Genomic DNA, 16,662 nt, shown 5'->3' with positions numbered 1-16,662 from the left:
TGGTGGCCTCAATCAACAACGAGTGAACTCATTTGTCAAGAGCCTCAAAGTGTCGCTCAGCTTATTTTCATTTCCGCGCTGACCTTCTTCGTCTCATCCAGACGCACAAGGGTCAGACTCGTTTTCCCCGGGAGGAGTGTGAGTGGTGAGAGAAGATCCACGCACACGGCCTGTTCATGTCCATTTGAATCCCAACTTTTACTCATATTTATGCGCTAAACTGATTTTCTTTTTACGACCCCGTTCAACACAGCTCTTTTTTCCCCCAACGCTGGTGATTCCTTACTCATTTCTGACTCTCTTTTGCCTTCTTGCTTCCAGCGATCAGCTGTGGCCATCCAGGAAGTCCCATCTATGGCCGCACGGTGGGCAACGGCTTCAACCTGAACGACGTGGTCAGCTTCGTTTGCAATCAGGGCTATGAAATGGAGGGGCCCACACATGCTCAGTGCCAGGCCAACCGCCAGTGGAGCCACCCGCCTCCAACGTGTAAAGGTGGGGAAAAAAGTTAAGTGTATCACCCCTAACTTTACTTATGTCAAACCTTAACTACAGCTTGTCCCCGTAGAGACGACTTTTTTCATCCCCTGTTGTTTTCAGTCCGGTTCTGCCTGAAGGTTTAGTCTAAATCTTCTTTCATTTAGAAATGATCTTAAATGTAATCTAAATTTATGTAGGTTAGTCCACATTCCTAAAGCTCAGGGCTGACCTCAGACGCATAAACTCATTTGCATTTATATTACTGATTGAAACACTTCAGAAGGGGGGGGGGGGGTGACCCTCCCTGGTTCTTGCCTAATAACACATGCTTTGTCTACTTCTCTGTGTATCTGTCGCCTTGTGTGTCTCTCTGTATGTAGTGGTCAACTGCTCCGATCCAGGAATCCCCGCCAACTCCATCCGCCAGAGCAAAATCGAACATGGCAACTTCACCTTCGGCACTGTGGTTTTCTATGACTGTAACCCAGGATACTACCTGTTTGGATCACCGGTGCTGACCTGTCAGCCTACGGGGCAGTGGGACAAACCCCTACCGGAGTGTATCGGTTGGTCTCATCTCACAATCATCTTGTGCTTGCAAAGGCTTCGAAAATGCATCTTGTTTTTGTTTGTTTGTCTGAAGTGGTGGACTGTGGTCACCCCGGCTCTCCCCCTAATGGTGTGCTGAGTGGAGATAAGTTTACCTTTGGTTCAACTGTTCGATACTCCTGTCTGGGTGGAAGACAGCTGAAAGGCGAATCATCCAGGACGTGCCAGCTCAGCGGGATGTGGAGTGCCCCCATGCCCTTTTGCTCTGGTAAACCTATAACCTTAATTGAATATACAGTCCTTCATAACTGCTAAAGCAATGGAGCGATGTATGGGATGGATGGGAGATGTGGCTGGATGTGGAGGTGTGGAGCACTTCCGGCAGCTTACAGACAGTTTTTCTGAAGCCTTTTGGGACAACAGTGATGGACAGACAAGATAGGTTTGGTGCATTAAAGGATATCAGGAAGTGCTGTGGAGCTAAAGCGTCTCCTAGCAGCACAACACAGGCCCGGACCCTTGGTAAGGTGTATTATTCTTTTTATTTCAGTTTCATGCCTCACCTCAGGAATGTTTGAAAGGTTTGTCTTATGATGAATCTCAAGGTTGTTTAGTCCCAGAGGCGGAGAAAAGATTTGATGATTAGACGTGAGTAGATAGAAGAAGTGATAGCGTATTGTTTTGCGTTTTTTATTACAAAACCTTCTGACTGAGACTTCCAGCTGTGAGTCGCAGCAGGGTTTTCCTCCCGGTGCTCCAGTGGGGGGGTTTTCTAAAGACGTCACATTGAGATGACTAGAGCTGCAAGTTAGTCATGAAAGAGTGGTTTATTTTTGCTTGATGACCTCTGGAAGAGCTCTCCATACATTCTATCGCACATTAAAACCTAATTATCCGAGTTATGAGGGTCTGATTTGACTGCCTGGAGGCTTGATTATAGCTACCTTACCTGAGAGGCTGTCAGCAGCTGCTAATGAAACAACTTGAGTGAAACTTTAGTTTAAAGTAGGCTGTCAAAGAACTCAGCCTTAATTACATACATTTCCTGGTTTAGGTGCTCGTTTCTAAAGCTGCGAGTGAAGGTTCTTTCCTGTGGAGATGAGAGTTTAGCTTGTGGCAATTGTGTCCCAGGTCCACAATTCTGCACTTGTTTTAATTTCTTCCATTTACTTCAAGGGAGACATATATCAGATGTATCCAAGGAGATGAAGTGGTTGCTATGCTCATCATCATTCGTAAAGGCTTCATCAACCAGAACATTCAAAATCAGCTGGAATTACAGTTCAATTCTAAAACTTTGACCTGAGAACAAACCATAAATGCTGACATCAATAACAGAACTGAATGGAACAGATTAGCCCTGATCAGCTACTGTATAGCATCCATAGGTAATGTTGCCCACTATAATGCCCTTGATTTATAGTGTGTGTAGAAACAACTTCATATACTCTGTGATGATATGTGCAGGACATTTCTAGGTGTTCAGAATGCCTGGAAGTTCTAATGCTAAAGCTAACAAACCAACAGTTGGGTTGGATCTGTGATGATGTAATGGTATTGTTGTCTTTCTCCTTCTCTCCCTTTTTTTTCAGAACTTGCATAAACCTGCAGCCTCAGCTCAGGAACCCTCGAATTTATTCAAGCAATGGGGCAAAGCCAAAAAATCTTTAAGTCAAATAGATTTCCGTGTGTTTGCGTTTAATGGTCATTCCAAAGTTACCTGAGGGAAACGGCAGAGATTAGCTTTCACAGCGCCCCGTCCCACAAGCCTGCACATACACACATGTGATCTATGCACCAGTGACATTGGGAAGATTGGTTACTCCCCCTTTTGGGACTGCGTATCCTTGAGGCTACATGTTTGGAGCCCTGCGTTTGGGAGTACATGAGCAGTGTAGACATCACTGTAGTCTTGAGGACACACTCTCCTCAGCAGAAACACTCTGCAACACAGGAAGGAAGCTGATTGGTGTGGTACTCTTTAAGAGCCATAATGCAAATGAATTTATGTCAACTGAAACAAGAAAAATGTTAATTTTGTTGACACTTTTAGCCTAAATTCTACTTTGTGTATGCAGATGTGTCTGTCTTGGAGAATTTGCTGATCAAGTTGTTTTTGAAGGGCAGAGTGATCAAACTCTCCCTCCCTCCCGACTATTGCAGTGCTTGCACAAACACCCCCCCCCCCCCACACACACACACACACACACACACACACTCCTACCCATGTGTTAAGTATTTCTGTTTTGAAGTCAGCAGTCTCTGTCTTCTTCCTCTCCTCGCTGCAGGTGACACTGCTGGGTCCTGCGGCGATCCCGGCATCCCCTCCCATGGTTCCAGGGAACAGACAGATTTCAAGATCCGTTCCAAGGTTTATTTCAGCTGCTCAGAGGGCTTTGATCTGATTGGCTCCTCCGAAAGGATGTGCTTCCCCAATGGAACCTGGTCTGGAACGCAGCCCTTCTGTAAACGTAGGAACACGCTTTTACTCAGCTCATGGAAATCCCACGGTTTTAGACTCATCATCTCTTCGAACGCTGTGAACTGAGAGTGAAATCATTTTATTCCCTTCGTCCCAGCTGTCCAGTGTGGCAACCCCGGCACTCCAAGTAATGGAAGAGTATTCCGTTTGGATGGAACCACATTTTCTCACTCAGTTGTTTACTCCTGCATGGATGGCTACCTCCTCAATGGCGCCACCACCAGGCAGTGTCTGGCCAATGGCACCTGGTCGGGAGCACAGCCCAACTGTACCAGTAAGTTACTGCCACCATGTGGCCGGGCGTCTGTGCACGGCGTCATTGTTGCGTTACGCCAGAAATCATCAAAGCAAAAGAAAGAAACAGCCATCACGGCCACCTGTGCTCTCTCGATGTGATTCCGTGTTCATATTCCTCATGGAAAACCCACAAATGGCGTGGTTGTCCCTCAGAAACGATAATTCTTTATTTGTGGACTGCAGCGTGTCTTGCTCAAGGACCACTCTACTGTGACGCAGCCCTCGTTAGCCCCAGAGGAGAGTGTGAAAAAGTAGGATGGCACAAATCTGTAATTTGTACTCTGATGGAGAAAAATACAGCTTTTTAAGGAACAGACACCTCAGGTGCCGGACTACCTCCATGATTGTAAATATACCGGCCATCAGATATTCCTGTTGTTGATTTCGACGGCTGATTGCTAATTTCTCCAGGGAGGCTGCAGGATTCTGCCCCGCCTGCCATTGATTAAGATGAAATGGTGTCACGTTCACTGTGATTTCCCCAGCAGTGGCCACACCGGCACCGTTGCCCCACAACCATCAGTCTGAGACGTCAGCGGCGCTGGGAGCAGCGTCTCCACCTCCACATGAGTTCGTTTACTAAATATTGATGACAACATATCTTTGGAGCAGAACCCCCGCTTTACAGAGATGAGCCCCCACTACCCCCCTGAGGCTAATAACACCTCAGCAGCAAATCTGTTCTCATCAGCTCTGTGGATCCTCTTGTTCCTGAGATTGATTTTGTCTGCCAGTTCTGGCTTAATGTGCACGAAGCAGATGTGTGATTGCACGTGTAGGTTAGGATGCATTCGTGTGGCTTTCGGCTCACACCAGTGATCATGCACCTGTTTCCTTTCTTTATTGCTGAGGTCTTTGGCTTTATGTGGAGAACAGGTTCAAGGGTTAAAGGCCGCTCTCGCCCACTAATGGGAATGAGCGCTTATGAGAGAGGTTTCATTTATTCTCCGTGTCACAGCGAGTTAGAGAGGGTAAGAGATGAGAGAAGTCAAAGCAGGTCGAACAGTTATAGTAGATGATGAGAAGGAAGCAACTGTGGCTCTAAGTGCATGTCGATTGGCCCGCCACTTTCCCAGGACTGCAACTGCTGCCTCATCAGACTAGAGCTGGTAAGAGGGAAGTGCATTGATGTAGAGCCCAAAGCTTCAGTGTTTCATGTGAATATGGGCTCATGGCTTACTCTTAGGTGTGCTGCTGTCTGTGGGGACCCCTACGAGTCCCATCTTGTGCAGGAAATGACAGCTGGGCTGCTGGAAGGTGCTTATTAATGCTCCGTTACAGGTCCACAGCAGATTAAAGTGTGCTGAGAAACAAGAGTTTAAAAGCTGATGCTGGTCGGGCAGGGCCATGGTGAGAAATGGGGAGGTTTTAAAGAGCTGAGGTGACTTAATCAAACCAGAGTGCAGATTCCCAAAGCAGATCCGGACAGGGAAAAGGATTAATCAATGGTTTATTGACTGGTGATCAGTCCAGGCACAACTCTCAGAACATTGGAAACAGTGAAACATTGTCTAGGAAACATGATGATCTGGTACAAATGAAGCGAAGGTTCCTTCTGTAGGACAGGAAGTGGGCGGAGACAAACACAGGTGGAGGATTTGGGGGAATTAATCAGAGCACACAAAACCAGGAAAAGAACAGGCAAAAAGTAAACTTGGAGATGAAAATAACATAGTTAAACAAAAGCTGTAAACCACAGATTAAAGGATCATGGAAGAAGGATCCTTCCAGTATGGCCGCTCCGTGCACTCAGACGCTGTCTAGTTGTTTTTTAGAAGACAGTGAAGGCCAGGCGCGTTCATACAGAAACAGAATAACAACATTCTTTCATTCCTGCTTTTCCTTATCTCCTCTTTTCCATCGTTCTTCTTTTGCACAATAGAGTTTTCATCCCTCCGCTTTGTTCCACTGTTAGCTGGAGATAATAAGCCAGGGACCCTGCTGCTTTTGTTCCATGGAAAACGCGCTCCTATCGGCTTTATTGTTAACGTAAAAAGTTTACCTTTGTGCAGAATCCAAACATCAATAACATTCCTGACGGCTGTTACACTTTTTAAGGAAAGTGGAAAAAGAAAAACTGCAATGATTTGAAGCCCATTTCATTCAGAGAAGTCCCAAAAAAGGCTTTCGATGAACCTCCCAGAACTCAAAGAGATCACTTTTACAGTAGATCACACAGCCCTATTAGCATGCACAACAGGCTCTGAGGTGGGTTTAAAAGCATTAAAACTGCCTATTAGGCTATGAAGGACAGGGTATTAAAGGCATAGTCAGGGGAATTATGATGTTCCCTAACAGAGTCCCAGGACGACCTCAACCCGTTTTAGTCTTCATCCCGGAAAAATCAAGCCTGGCTGAGAGACCTCTGATCTATCAGGAATAAGATAAATCTAAATTTGTTTACACAGGGACAGATCACTGATACGATCTTCTCCGACACGCTCAGTCTCCAGCTCGGCCCTAGTCGACGAAGGTGACACCAACCGCTCCGTGCTTTTCTTCTTCTCCCGTTTGCTTGTTCATGAAAGCGTTCATTAGGAGGCGCCGTTCTAAGGCTCTGCTGCCGGGAAAAGAGACGACATCAATCAATTACAGTCTTTAGAATTTGACCCCAGAGCCGCTGAACGGAGCCCTCGCTTCTGAGAAAATGGTTAATGGGCTGATTGAAAAGCAGGCGGAACGCAGGATATCGCCGTTGACGCCACGGCGGAGACGGAGGATTTCGTGGGGAGGCTGAGGCGGCATTTTTAATAAAGGAGTGTTAGCACGGTGGGTAATAGGGGAGGAAGTTGGTTAAACGGTGCCTCCTTCTTCTACCCATGGCAGCTTCCCTGAGGATCCTTGTTTGTAAGGTGTATATGTAATACCTGTGTTATAACAACCTCTTGTCATTTTAATATGTATAAAGTTGTTAGAATGTCTGTCGACTCATTATTTGATCCCGTTGCTCTAGTGATTAACTGTGGGGATCCGGGTTTGCCTGCCAATGGCCTACGCTATGGGGAAGACTTCGCCATAGGTCAGAATGTCACCTTCCAGTGCCAGCCGGGATACAGAATGGAAGAAGACGGCTCCCCCGTGAGGATGTGCACTCCAAACGGGACGTGGAGCGGCAACATGCCCCTGTGTACAGGTAGGCTGGTCAGTAACTGAGTCACACTGAGCTGTGTGGTTTAACGTGCTTTAGCACAGATGCTAAAACCGCTGGACTATTAAGGGCGTTTGTTGCCGATTGGCGTGCGTTTAATTTGGGGATCACCAGCGGGAGTTCTGCGGCAGCATCGCTGCGTCCCCGCTGCCACTTTGCTCACGTGTCTTTTCTCTTCGTCAGCGGTGACCTGCCCGCCCCCTCCTGCCGTCAGTAACGGGGCATTGCAAGGCAGTGACTTTGAATGGGGCAGCAGCGTGAGCTACAGCTGCTCGCCGGGATACGAGCTTTCCTTCCCGGCTGTTCTGACCTGCGTGGCCAACGGCACCTGGAGCGGCATGTTACCTCAGTGTTTACGTAAGTGCGCAAGGATGAGAGTGAGTTGGTATGAAACTTGATAGGTGTGTCTTATTAACTACTTGTTGTCGCAGTAACGCACGTCCAGAAACACAAATGTCGTTTTTTCCTTGAATGCAGCATCACTTCCCCGTGATGAGACTGTTGCGTGTCTGTGTTTGCAGCCAAGTTTTGTGGCGACCCTGGAACTCCGGAGGGGGGTTTCAGGGAGGGACGAAGCTTCATCTACCAATCAGAGGTCTCCTTCAGCTGTACCCCATCTCTCATCCTGGTCGGCACGGCGACCAGGCTCTGCGAAAGCGACGGCAGCTGGAGCGGCACGCAGCCGCGTTGCATTGGTGAGTTCCCATTTCAGATTGCGTGTCCAAACCAACAGGCAGAAAGTAGCAGGGAGGCCATTAAATTAATGGAAACTATTATTCATGCATTTTAATTGAATTTGTCATGTGATTTATTTCATTCCGTCCATTTAATAAAGAGTGTTTCCCAGAGAAATCTTTCAAACCAAGCAGCATTTACTGTTACTGATCAATAGTTAGACTGGAAACCTAATTCATACATGTGAATGGAAAAAGTTCAAACGTCACCCAAAAACAGCCCCATTGAGGCTGCAGCAGGAACCCCGCAGCTCATTTTGATTTACAAGAACTGATTACCCTCTCCACGGCGTCCATAATCATCCATCTGAAGGAGAACCTTAGCCCGGTATCCTCAGGCAGAGGTGTTCCACCTACTTCAAAGTCAAAGCTCAAGTCAAAATAAAGAATTAAGCGTGCTGATGTTCAGGCCAGAACCTTTAAATGTGTCTCCAGTAGTGATGGAAGGCTTCAATAACAAATCAAAGCGCTGATATTACAGGCTTGTTTGTGCCCCACCGAAATACTTTCTTTTGATCAATGTTTTTTTTGCTGATTTTTATTTCATGCATCTCCTTTCCTGCCTGGATGTCTGCTGTGTGGGCTTGTAAGCTTATTTATTTTCTGACGGTTTGTCACGACTGGCCTGCGACTCACCAGGGATCCCAGTGCTGCTGTTTGATATTTCTCTGCCTAATGATCGTGCCAATTAATGACCAGCCTATACGGAGCTGAGGACTCACATGACTGATGGAGCCCTCTTAGGTGCATAATTATCTCGCCTTTTCATCTTTCCTCTCCTGATAATTGCACGCCTGGCCGACGCTAGTGGTACGAGCAGGAGCCGCTCCAATGAAAAGCAGTTGCAGGTTCTTTCCTTTTCTTGATGCCGATTGGGCGTCCCGTGTGTCGTCGCTGCTCGTCAGGCGAGAGACGAAACACAAGTGGACGCATGTTCGATGTCGCCCTGTAGATGTTGGTCGTACTGTTCTAACGCTGTCATCAGCCTCTCAGGTTAGCTAGTGCCCACAGTATTCTCTTGGACATTCTACCGGGAGCTAAAATTGATATGTCAGCCTGCTGATTAGCCTACAGCAAAAGCTAAGGCGTTCACCAATTAAATCACTTGGACGGTGCAAATTCATTTGCTTATCTCATTCAAGTGTGCTCGCTTGGGCAGAATTACCTTCAGAGAAGTGGAACTTGGCTGCCATATTCACGGAGTATTGGCATCGCTTCAATATCCTCCTCGGGAATTACGTTGCTGATCGTTTTCTGATGTTAACCCATTTATCAGCGCTGTGCTGGTTAATATACTCTGACTATTTCTCTCTGAAACCAAAGTTTGCTTCTTCTCCTTAAGTGCAGCTACTGACACACATCTCTGGAGAACAGCTACAGCCGTATACCCGCGACATATATAGAGCTGCGTATATGAATTACGCCTTAAGCTCTGGGACAAAAGCACAGATCTTCCGGGAGGAAGGTGGGGGGGGGGGGGGGTTGCCCTGCAGGGATGTCATCACTGAGCCCCACGCTGTGTAGGTTAGGAGTTGGAAGTAGTGTTTAGTGTTTCCGAGCAACAACGTTCAACTTCAAACGGGCCGCCGCTGCACAGGGATTAAGATGAAAACGAGAGGAGTTACTCAGCGTACATTACAAACAGTCCCACCGGATCAATCCGGCAGCCCATGAGCTGTTTGGAGCGCCGTTTCGCCCGGTTGAGTGTGAGCAGGTGCTCACTGGAGAGGGATGGTGATGAATCCTAACCAACAAGAGCTATACTCGACATGCTGGTGATGAGCGGCGGCGGTGACCCGCACGCTCCAGATCACCCAACACACAGAGGTCACGTAACAATCAAAGCAGCCGAGGGGTTCATTTGATGGTTTTGGTTGTTGTTGACACACGTAGTGTGTGATGGCATGGTGTAAAAAAGGGGGGGGGGGGGCAAACACGCAGAAGGGGGGCAAAAGACAGGGCAGAGAGAGTTAGAGAGGGGGAGGAGGGGCAGTTAGAGAGGGGGAGGAGGGGCAGTTAGAGAGGGAGAGGCAAAGAGAGAATCTGTGCGTCAAGATGTGCCTGACATGCTGATGTCCCTAACACACACACACACACACACACACACACACACTCCAGACTTCGTTTTCTGATGAAGCACCACTGCCCCCTGCTGGCTCGTTGGTGTACTTGGCCCTATGTTGCCATGACAACAAAGGAAAGGAGCTGAGAAAGGGGATTGACTGATCCTGCTAATATACATGTTTGAATTGAGTGTTTAATTGGCCCCAACACTTTTCGTTACAGAACCGACCAAAACCAGCTGCGATAACCCCGGAACCCCTCGCTACGGCTCCCTGAACCGGACCTTCGGATTCAAGGTAAGATGAGAATCACTAACTACAATTGATTAGGCTTGTAAACCTTTTAGAAACGGTTAAAGCAGAGTGCAAAGTCGGAGGAGAAGCTAGAGAATACAAGCGTTCAACTCTTGGGCTCGGTCCAATCCAACGGGCCTACTTCCTCTGTGGACGTTGTATTTCTGCTTCCGTCTCCCGGCAACAAACCTACATGTAAACACCCGGAAATCCCTGAAGCTGCTGCTCTCCTCTATGCCCACTCCTCTCTCCACAGGTGGGCAGCGTGGTGTCATTCCAGTGTCAGCCGGGTCATCTGATTCAGGGCTCTTCGTCTAGAACGTGTCAGCCCGATCTGACGTGGAGCGGAACCCAGCCAGAGTGCATACGTAAGGAGGCGCATCGTCCGGTTAGGCCATCATGTCTGCGTCGTGTCCGGCAGTAAACTCCTCTCTCCTCGCACCAGCGCACGCCTGTAAGCAGCCGGAGAGCCCGCTCCACGTGGACGTGGCGGGGATGGATCTGCTGGGATACGGCTACACCCTGGTGTACAGCTGTCAGCACGGCTACTTCCTGGCGGGGGGTTCGGAACACAGAGTGTGCAAGAGCGATGGCACGTGGACGGGAAAGATGCCGGTCTGCAGAGGTACGTAACTGTCGCTTCCACCGTGGGGGGGTGTTTTGGATTGGACATGGGGGAGGTCCTGGTGGACTCCTGCTTGGACAAAGGTCTGTTTTCTAACCAAATGGATCTCTTGCTGTTGTGCACGTGTAGATGTGCCTGTTAGGCTGAACTTGTGGCGCTATTGGACCTGATATCCAGACAATAATCCGCTTGCATCAATGATTCCTGGCTCAGGGGGGCACACTTCTCGACCCTGCCAACAGAGCTTACTTCCTAATGAAAGCCCTCCCCGGGTCCACTCTGGCGTCGTCCTTTCAGACGGTTTTGTGCGGATTTTTCTGTCCAATTCAACCGGTTCTAACTGTCGCAGACGGATAAAGATGCCAGCCCACCGCGGCGGAAGCGGCCGCAGACTGGAGCTGAAGTCAGTGGAAGTCATTCCGCCGCCGCTGACAACCTTTTGCCCTGAAGTAGACTTTAAAATTGAAGCACTTTGTCTGATCCACTTTGAGATTCTGGGACAAACCCCATCTCCATTCATTGGCTTTTTCAGGGGCAACAGCAGCAGAATCTTGAAACGCTGGCAGAAGCCGCTCTGAATGGTCAAACAGGAAGTGTCTGGAGGCCGCTTGTAAAAGGATTTAAACAACACATTTATTGCTCACAAACTCTATTTGCATTTCACTGCCTGCAGATAAGCATTAAAAGGTTTATTTAGACCAGCGCTCACACCTCTCTGACGCGTGTGTGGGCTCGGCCGCCTGCTGATGTGGTGGAAAACGCTCACATTTGTGTTAATTCAGGTGTTTTTGGGGGGGTTTTTTTGCAGCTGGAGAGAAGAAGAAACCTGTGAAACCAGCAACAGGAACACCCAGCCCCAAACTGAACGGTCAGTTCCTCCCGTCGCCCTCTGCTTCCTCTCTGCTCGTCTCTCACCGCCACATTAAGCCCCGCCCTCTTCTTATCTGCACTGTCCTCCGAACATTCCCGGTGTTGAACGTGTCCCGTTCCGCCCTTTAGTTCCAGACGACGTCTTCGCTCCCAACTACATATGGAAAGGCTCCTATAATTACCGGGGGAGGAAGCAGCCCATGACGCTGAGCATCACCAGCTTCAACTCCACCACGGGCCGAGTCAACGTCTCCCTTAGCAACGGCAACATGGAGCTGCTCCTCTCAGGCATGTTTGGGGGACAATCGCAGCAGTCGGTGGATACATCACGCTGACTGGATCTATTGGCAGCCGCACTTCCTGTCACCCAGCCTGGTTCCTCCAGCTTTTAACACAGCTTTTTGTGTGTGTGTGGTTTCCTCAGGGGTGTATAAAGCGTCCGAGGCCCGGCTGCTCCTGCTGATGTACCAGGTGAACTACGTGAACCAGGGAACCCAGCTCAAAGATGCAGCCATCACTCCAGCCAAGATCATAGAAGACTCCTGGACCATGGACGGATTCGTGAGTGACACGTTCAGCCCACATAGATGTGGACTACAGAGTCAGTTCGGTACTGAAATGTCCTCTCAATCTCTCCTCTGCGGTCCAGGTCTCGGCAGAACCCGACGGCTCCAGTTACGTGTTTCAGGGTTTTATTCAGGGCAAAGACTACGGCCAGTTCGGACTGCAGAGACTCGGTAATTCACTCGTCACAGTGTTGCAGTAATAACCTGGTAATAATGAAGGCTTAGAGGAGGTGTGATGATGGTGTGATGATGGTGTGGGGAGGTGCTCACCAGCAGCCAGCGTCTGTTTTCTGGCAGAAGTGAGATTATTGCTCACGCTGAGTCAGCCTCGCACTGATCCCACACACACACACACACACACTCTCTCTGGTTCTGTTTAACAACACAGGTCTGAATATGTCCGAGAGTCAGAACTCGCCGCCGCCTCAGCTGGGGACCAACAGCAGTTCTGTGGCCATCGCGATCCTGGTGCCTTTCTTTGCGTTAATCTTCACCGGCTTCGGTTTCTATCTCTACAAACAAAGGTGCGTTCCGCTAACAGGCGCTGAAGCTAACCGACACTGTTCCATCACAACCGATGTCTCTGTAAATTCAGCCTCAGATGACTTCTCTTATGTGTTAAATTGGATTTTTCAGAAGGAAGAAGGATATGAAACACATTTGGCAGGTGTTTACTTTGCTAATAGATTAAACAAAACACCTTCTGCAACTCTTTAAATGAAAAGAAGAGGGCGAGGAAGCCGTTTGAGATGGGCGCTTTAGCTTCTCCTCAGTCCTCCACGAAACCACAAAAGATTAAACTGACTCTTCTCCACTATAAAATAACAAGAATATCCCATCTGTTTGGTTTGTTTTTATAGAACCACACCAAAAACTCAGTACACCGGCTGCTCCGTTCACGAAAACAACAACGGCCAGGCTGCCTTCGAGAACCCCATGTACAACACCAACGCCAAGGCCGTGGAGGGGAAGGCGGTTCGATTCGACCCCAATCTGAACACTGTCTGCACCATGGTCTGAAAATCGATCCTCTCCACTCTGAACTAAATGACTCACATATCTAAGGGGACCACACTTTCTGCGAGGCGGGGGAAGCCCAGCGCTTCGGCGTCAGCAACACGGTCTTGTCCATCGATTACAAAAGGACCCTCGGTCCCGGTTCAGAAGTCCAGGCGGTGGGAAAAGTGAGCACGTGGAATCCCAGGCATTTTCATCACGGGAATCAAGCATTAGGACACAAACACAGTCTCTCTCGCCTGTGGCAGATTTACAGGAATGCCAGCAGCTAGTGGCTAGCATCCCTTTCTAAAGCTCACAGACATTTCTAATCAGATCCCGTCACCCAACTAATCATCTTGCTTTTTAGTCCCTGAACCCAGTTTAAACCGAGACCTGGCACCCATGCCCTGATGCCAAACTTAGTTCCCCCCCTCAGCTCTGAAGTCAAGGACCTCCCACTCTCTGTTACCATTAGCGACAGAGATAGCAAAAGCACATTATTGTTGCTTTAGCTCGACTTAAACATCACAAGACAAACTGCACTATTAAAGCGGGCGGGTTTCAAGCGTACCACGTTGTCTCTCCAGACATGGAACACTGATGCTAACTGATGCTAGCCTGTGACACGAAGAAAATCCCAGAAAAGACACTGTGAGGCCTTTGGGTGTCAGCTCACAGTGAGAGTCATCCCACCAGGGAGCGAGAGCACCCAGTCGACCAGGCGGGACAGGAGGACACTGCTTTTAAATGACTTTTTTCCCCCTTTTTTATACATGCAATCTAAAAAGCTAAGGCTAGCAGACAGTAGCTAAAGTTGCTTTGAAAACTGCAAGGCCGTGGGCAAGAGGGGCGGCTGTAATCCCGACTGAACTGGGATTAACACGGCAAACCTGAAAGCATCGTCGAGAGGAGCCCAGAGAACAGATGAGAGGAGACAGACTCATCAAATGGATAAACTGTTGCCTCCCTTCCGGATGATGAGATGAGGCTCAGAAGATGGAGACAACCTCAAAATGAACTGGTGTGTGTGTGTGGGGGGGGGGGGGGGGGGGGGGGGGGTGATGATGGTTTAAAGATCAGACACAGCGAGATCTTTAAACCCAAACGCGAGCCAATCAGAGCTTGTCTAACCTGAAATCCACCGCTGAAGGTCAGTCGCTCCTATACATAATGGATGTGAGCGAACAGAACACGGCCGCGAGGAACAACGTTCCTCATCCCGTGAATTCCGATGAACTCCGAGGGTTCCGACGGAGAAACAGACTTTGGAGGAACGGAGAACGCTCTGGCACTAAAGCACATCTGACTGGAGGATTCCCGTCGGCCTCCAGCGTCTGCACACAGACACACAGACAGCGGACAGACGGACAGACAGAGGCAGGCGGGACGCAGGGACACCGATCACTGGGCTAAAGCTAAGACAAACAGGGCTGTGCCCCCCCATCATGGACACAGCTCTGCTCTAATATTGCACTCTGTGAGTGCTGATCCCCTCTCTCTGTTATTGCTGCAGAATCTTCTGATCTGTACATCTATTGCGTATATATACATATATATATATATTCAGGAGCATTGGCCACTTATATTTTTGTGCTATATATTTACCACAAGGGGAGGGGCTGATGGGGGAAAAATGCCTTTTTAATAAAAAGAAACATGAGAAACAAAAGATGATAAAACCTGCTGAGTCACACGTGGGAATTCGGTGGATTTGTAACATTCGGATTCGTTTTCTGTCTAGTGTGAAGTCCCCCCCCTCCTCCGGGTCCTCCCCCCCGGGTTCCCCCCCCTCTCCCGGGTCCTCCCTCCCTCCCCCGGGTCCTCCCCCACCCCCCGATCATGGGTGCCAGCAACAGTCGACGATCTTCACTGTCGGAGGGTCGGAGCTCCAGCAGCTGTGCTTTGGAACCAGAACCCTCTGGATCTCCCAGTTCTGTCCACCGTGGCAGCGCCTCCACGCTGGAACATCTGGAACATCCCTCTGAACCTCCTCTAGGGATAAAACCAGTTGTCCAGCTTTCGCCCTCGTCGGAGCTCCAACTCTGAAGGTTTTGTGAATCCTGGAGCCAGCCGGGATCAGCGTGGTTTGGGGATTTGGAACAGTTTGGGCTCCTTTGCCGAAGCTTTTAAAAGGAAACGTGCGGAGGATCAGCTCGCCGCTCCGTCGCCGCCACACACGTGGTTCATTCGTGTCGTGATGCTCCTGTAGACTCTGGTGGCGTTTGACCCTCGCACACGATGACTACCAGTTGTTTTCACTGGATTTCGGGGGTGAGCGGAGTCAGCGACTGTCCCCCCTTCCCTCTACACCCCCAGCCCCCCAGCCCCCCCACCATTGATTTCAGGGCGGGTCGATCTGGTGGCGCTCCCTCACCGCATCCTTTTGGTGGAGATTGTTTCTTATTACCATCTGTATCGATTGTTGCTGCTGTTGTCGTCGTCGTTGCCGTCGTTGTTGTGTTCTTTTTTGTTTTCGGTATGGATCTGAGACAGTGCCTACCCATAAACCACAGGACGCCCCCCCCCCCCCCCCACACACACACACACACACCCCTACCCCCCCTCCCTCCAGCTGAAGCTGTTGTTCTGCTTATTTTTGAACTTTTGGTTCGTTTCGCCACAAGCTTTTCCTAATGACTGACTGCAATAAGAGCCCGCGTGATCTAAAAGATTTAAAGCTGTTCCTGCCGGGGCACGTTGGGAATATTCACCATTTGAGAAAAAAAAGAAAAAGAAATATAGAATAAAAAGTGTTTTGTACAGAAATATATTTTTATGATGAGATTATTTGTAAAATGTATGAATCTATTATGTAAATTTTCAATGCAATGTAAGATTAAAAAGGCTAATTGCTTTTGTATTAAAAGAAATGTGTTTCCTGTCTGATTATTTGAAATGTTGACTTGCACCAAAGTGTTTTGGGTTCTAATGAACTCTTCCTGCTGCTCCATCAACTCTGCTCACCCTCAAATCTGTAGGACTGACCTCTGTGGGTCAGTGAGGTCAGAGGTCAACATGCAGCTCTGGAGGTAGAGAAGAGCTCCCTTCTAACAGGAATAAACCTTGAGCTGGGTGGGGGGGGGGGGGCTACTTTTGATGGAGGAGATAGAAAGAGGAGAGGCCACATACATCATGCATGCAAAGTGTCATAGCAAGGATGCAGAACTGGGGCAATCCCAGAGGTCAGGGTGCACCCACCTGTAAATAGATACAGAGATAAATGTACAGAAAAATAAAGAACAATGGCAGCTAATTCCATCAAGAGATGGGCAGAGGGTGCACAGGCTAAAAGCACGTTTAACTCAGCATCACATCAGACCTGCACATACTGTGTTTTCATGTATTGTGTACTGAACTTGAATGATGGAGGTGTGCACGCTGACACATGAGGTCAGTCACCATGACTGCAGATCACCACTCGCCAGCAGGGGGCGTGCCAACCCCTCATTCGATCTTACAACATTATATAAAATATTGTATTTACAGTAACGTCCTGGTTTATTGGTGCTACATTGTACCAATGTAAACATCCAATCAAAACAGAGTGATACATAA

At 48.7% G+C, this 16,662-nt stretch overlaps 1 protein-coding gene and 1 long non-coding RNA gene across 10 annotated transcripts in view; one reads left to right on the top strand and one right to left on the bottom strand.

The window, feature by feature from the left end:
• Window positions 1–15,977, top strand: part of csmd3b (CUB and Sushi multiple domains 3b) — a 210,047-nt gene extending 194,070 nt beyond the window's left edge. For 6 of the 9 annotated variants that reach the window (XM_029845206.1, XM_029845212.1, XM_029845210.1 and 3 more), the window contains 17 exons: window positions 322–507; window positions 861–1,046; window positions 1,124–1,297; window positions 3,318–3,500; window positions 3,609–3,785; window positions 6,762–6,941; window positions 7,140–7,313; window positions 7,478–7,651; window positions 9,977–10,050; window positions 10,304–10,415; window positions 10,493–10,672; window positions 11,481–11,540; window positions 11,672–11,830; window positions 11,967–12,103; window positions 12,192–12,279; window positions 12,497–12,632; window positions 12,969–15,977. In XM_029845206.1, coding sequence (XP_029701066.1) covers window positions 322–507; window positions 861–1,046; window positions 1,124–1,297; window positions 3,318–3,500; window positions 3,609–3,785; window positions 6,762–6,941; window positions 7,140–7,313; window positions 7,478–7,651; window positions 9,977–10,050; window positions 10,304–10,415; window positions 10,493–10,672; window positions 11,481–11,540; window positions 11,672–11,830; window positions 11,967–12,103; window positions 12,192–12,279; window positions 12,497–12,632; window positions 12,969–13,128 — 2,540 coding nt within the window. In that variant the 3' untranslated portion in view covers window positions 13,129–15,977. The remainder of the gene's footprint in view (window positions 1–321; window positions 508–860; window positions 1,047–1,123; window positions 1,298–3,317; window positions 3,501–3,608; window positions 3,786–6,761; window positions 6,942–7,139; window positions 7,314–7,477; window positions 7,652–9,976; window positions 10,051–10,303; window positions 10,416–10,492; window positions 10,673–11,480; window positions 11,541–11,671; window positions 11,831–11,966; window positions 12,104–12,191; window positions 12,280–12,496; window positions 12,633–12,968) is intronic. The other 3 variants (XM_029845213.1, XM_029845209.1, XM_029845207.1) reach the window with 1 other exon arrangement.
• On the bottom strand, window positions 2,711–3,393 carry LOC115251750 (uncharacterized). The gene is made up of 2 exons (XR_003890275.1): window positions 3,254–3,393; window positions 2,711–2,972 (listed from the first exon to the last, which is right to left on the bottom strand). It is a non-coding gene; the product is annotated as an uncharacterized lncRNA (long non-coding RNA).
• Window positions 15,978–16,662: the final 685 nt, after the last annotated feature.

The sequence above is a fragment of the Takifugu rubripes genome, chromosome 12 (genome assembly GCF_901000725.2).
Source record: "Takifugu rubripes chromosome 12, fTakRub1.2, whole genome shotgun sequence".
Lineage (NCBI taxonomy): Eukaryota > Metazoa > Chordata > Actinopteri > Tetraodontiformes > Tetraodontidae > Takifugu > Takifugu rubripes.
The sequence above is the reverse complement of the archived record's forward strand: the minus strand, read 5'-3'. Positions and strand labels throughout refer to the sequence as shown.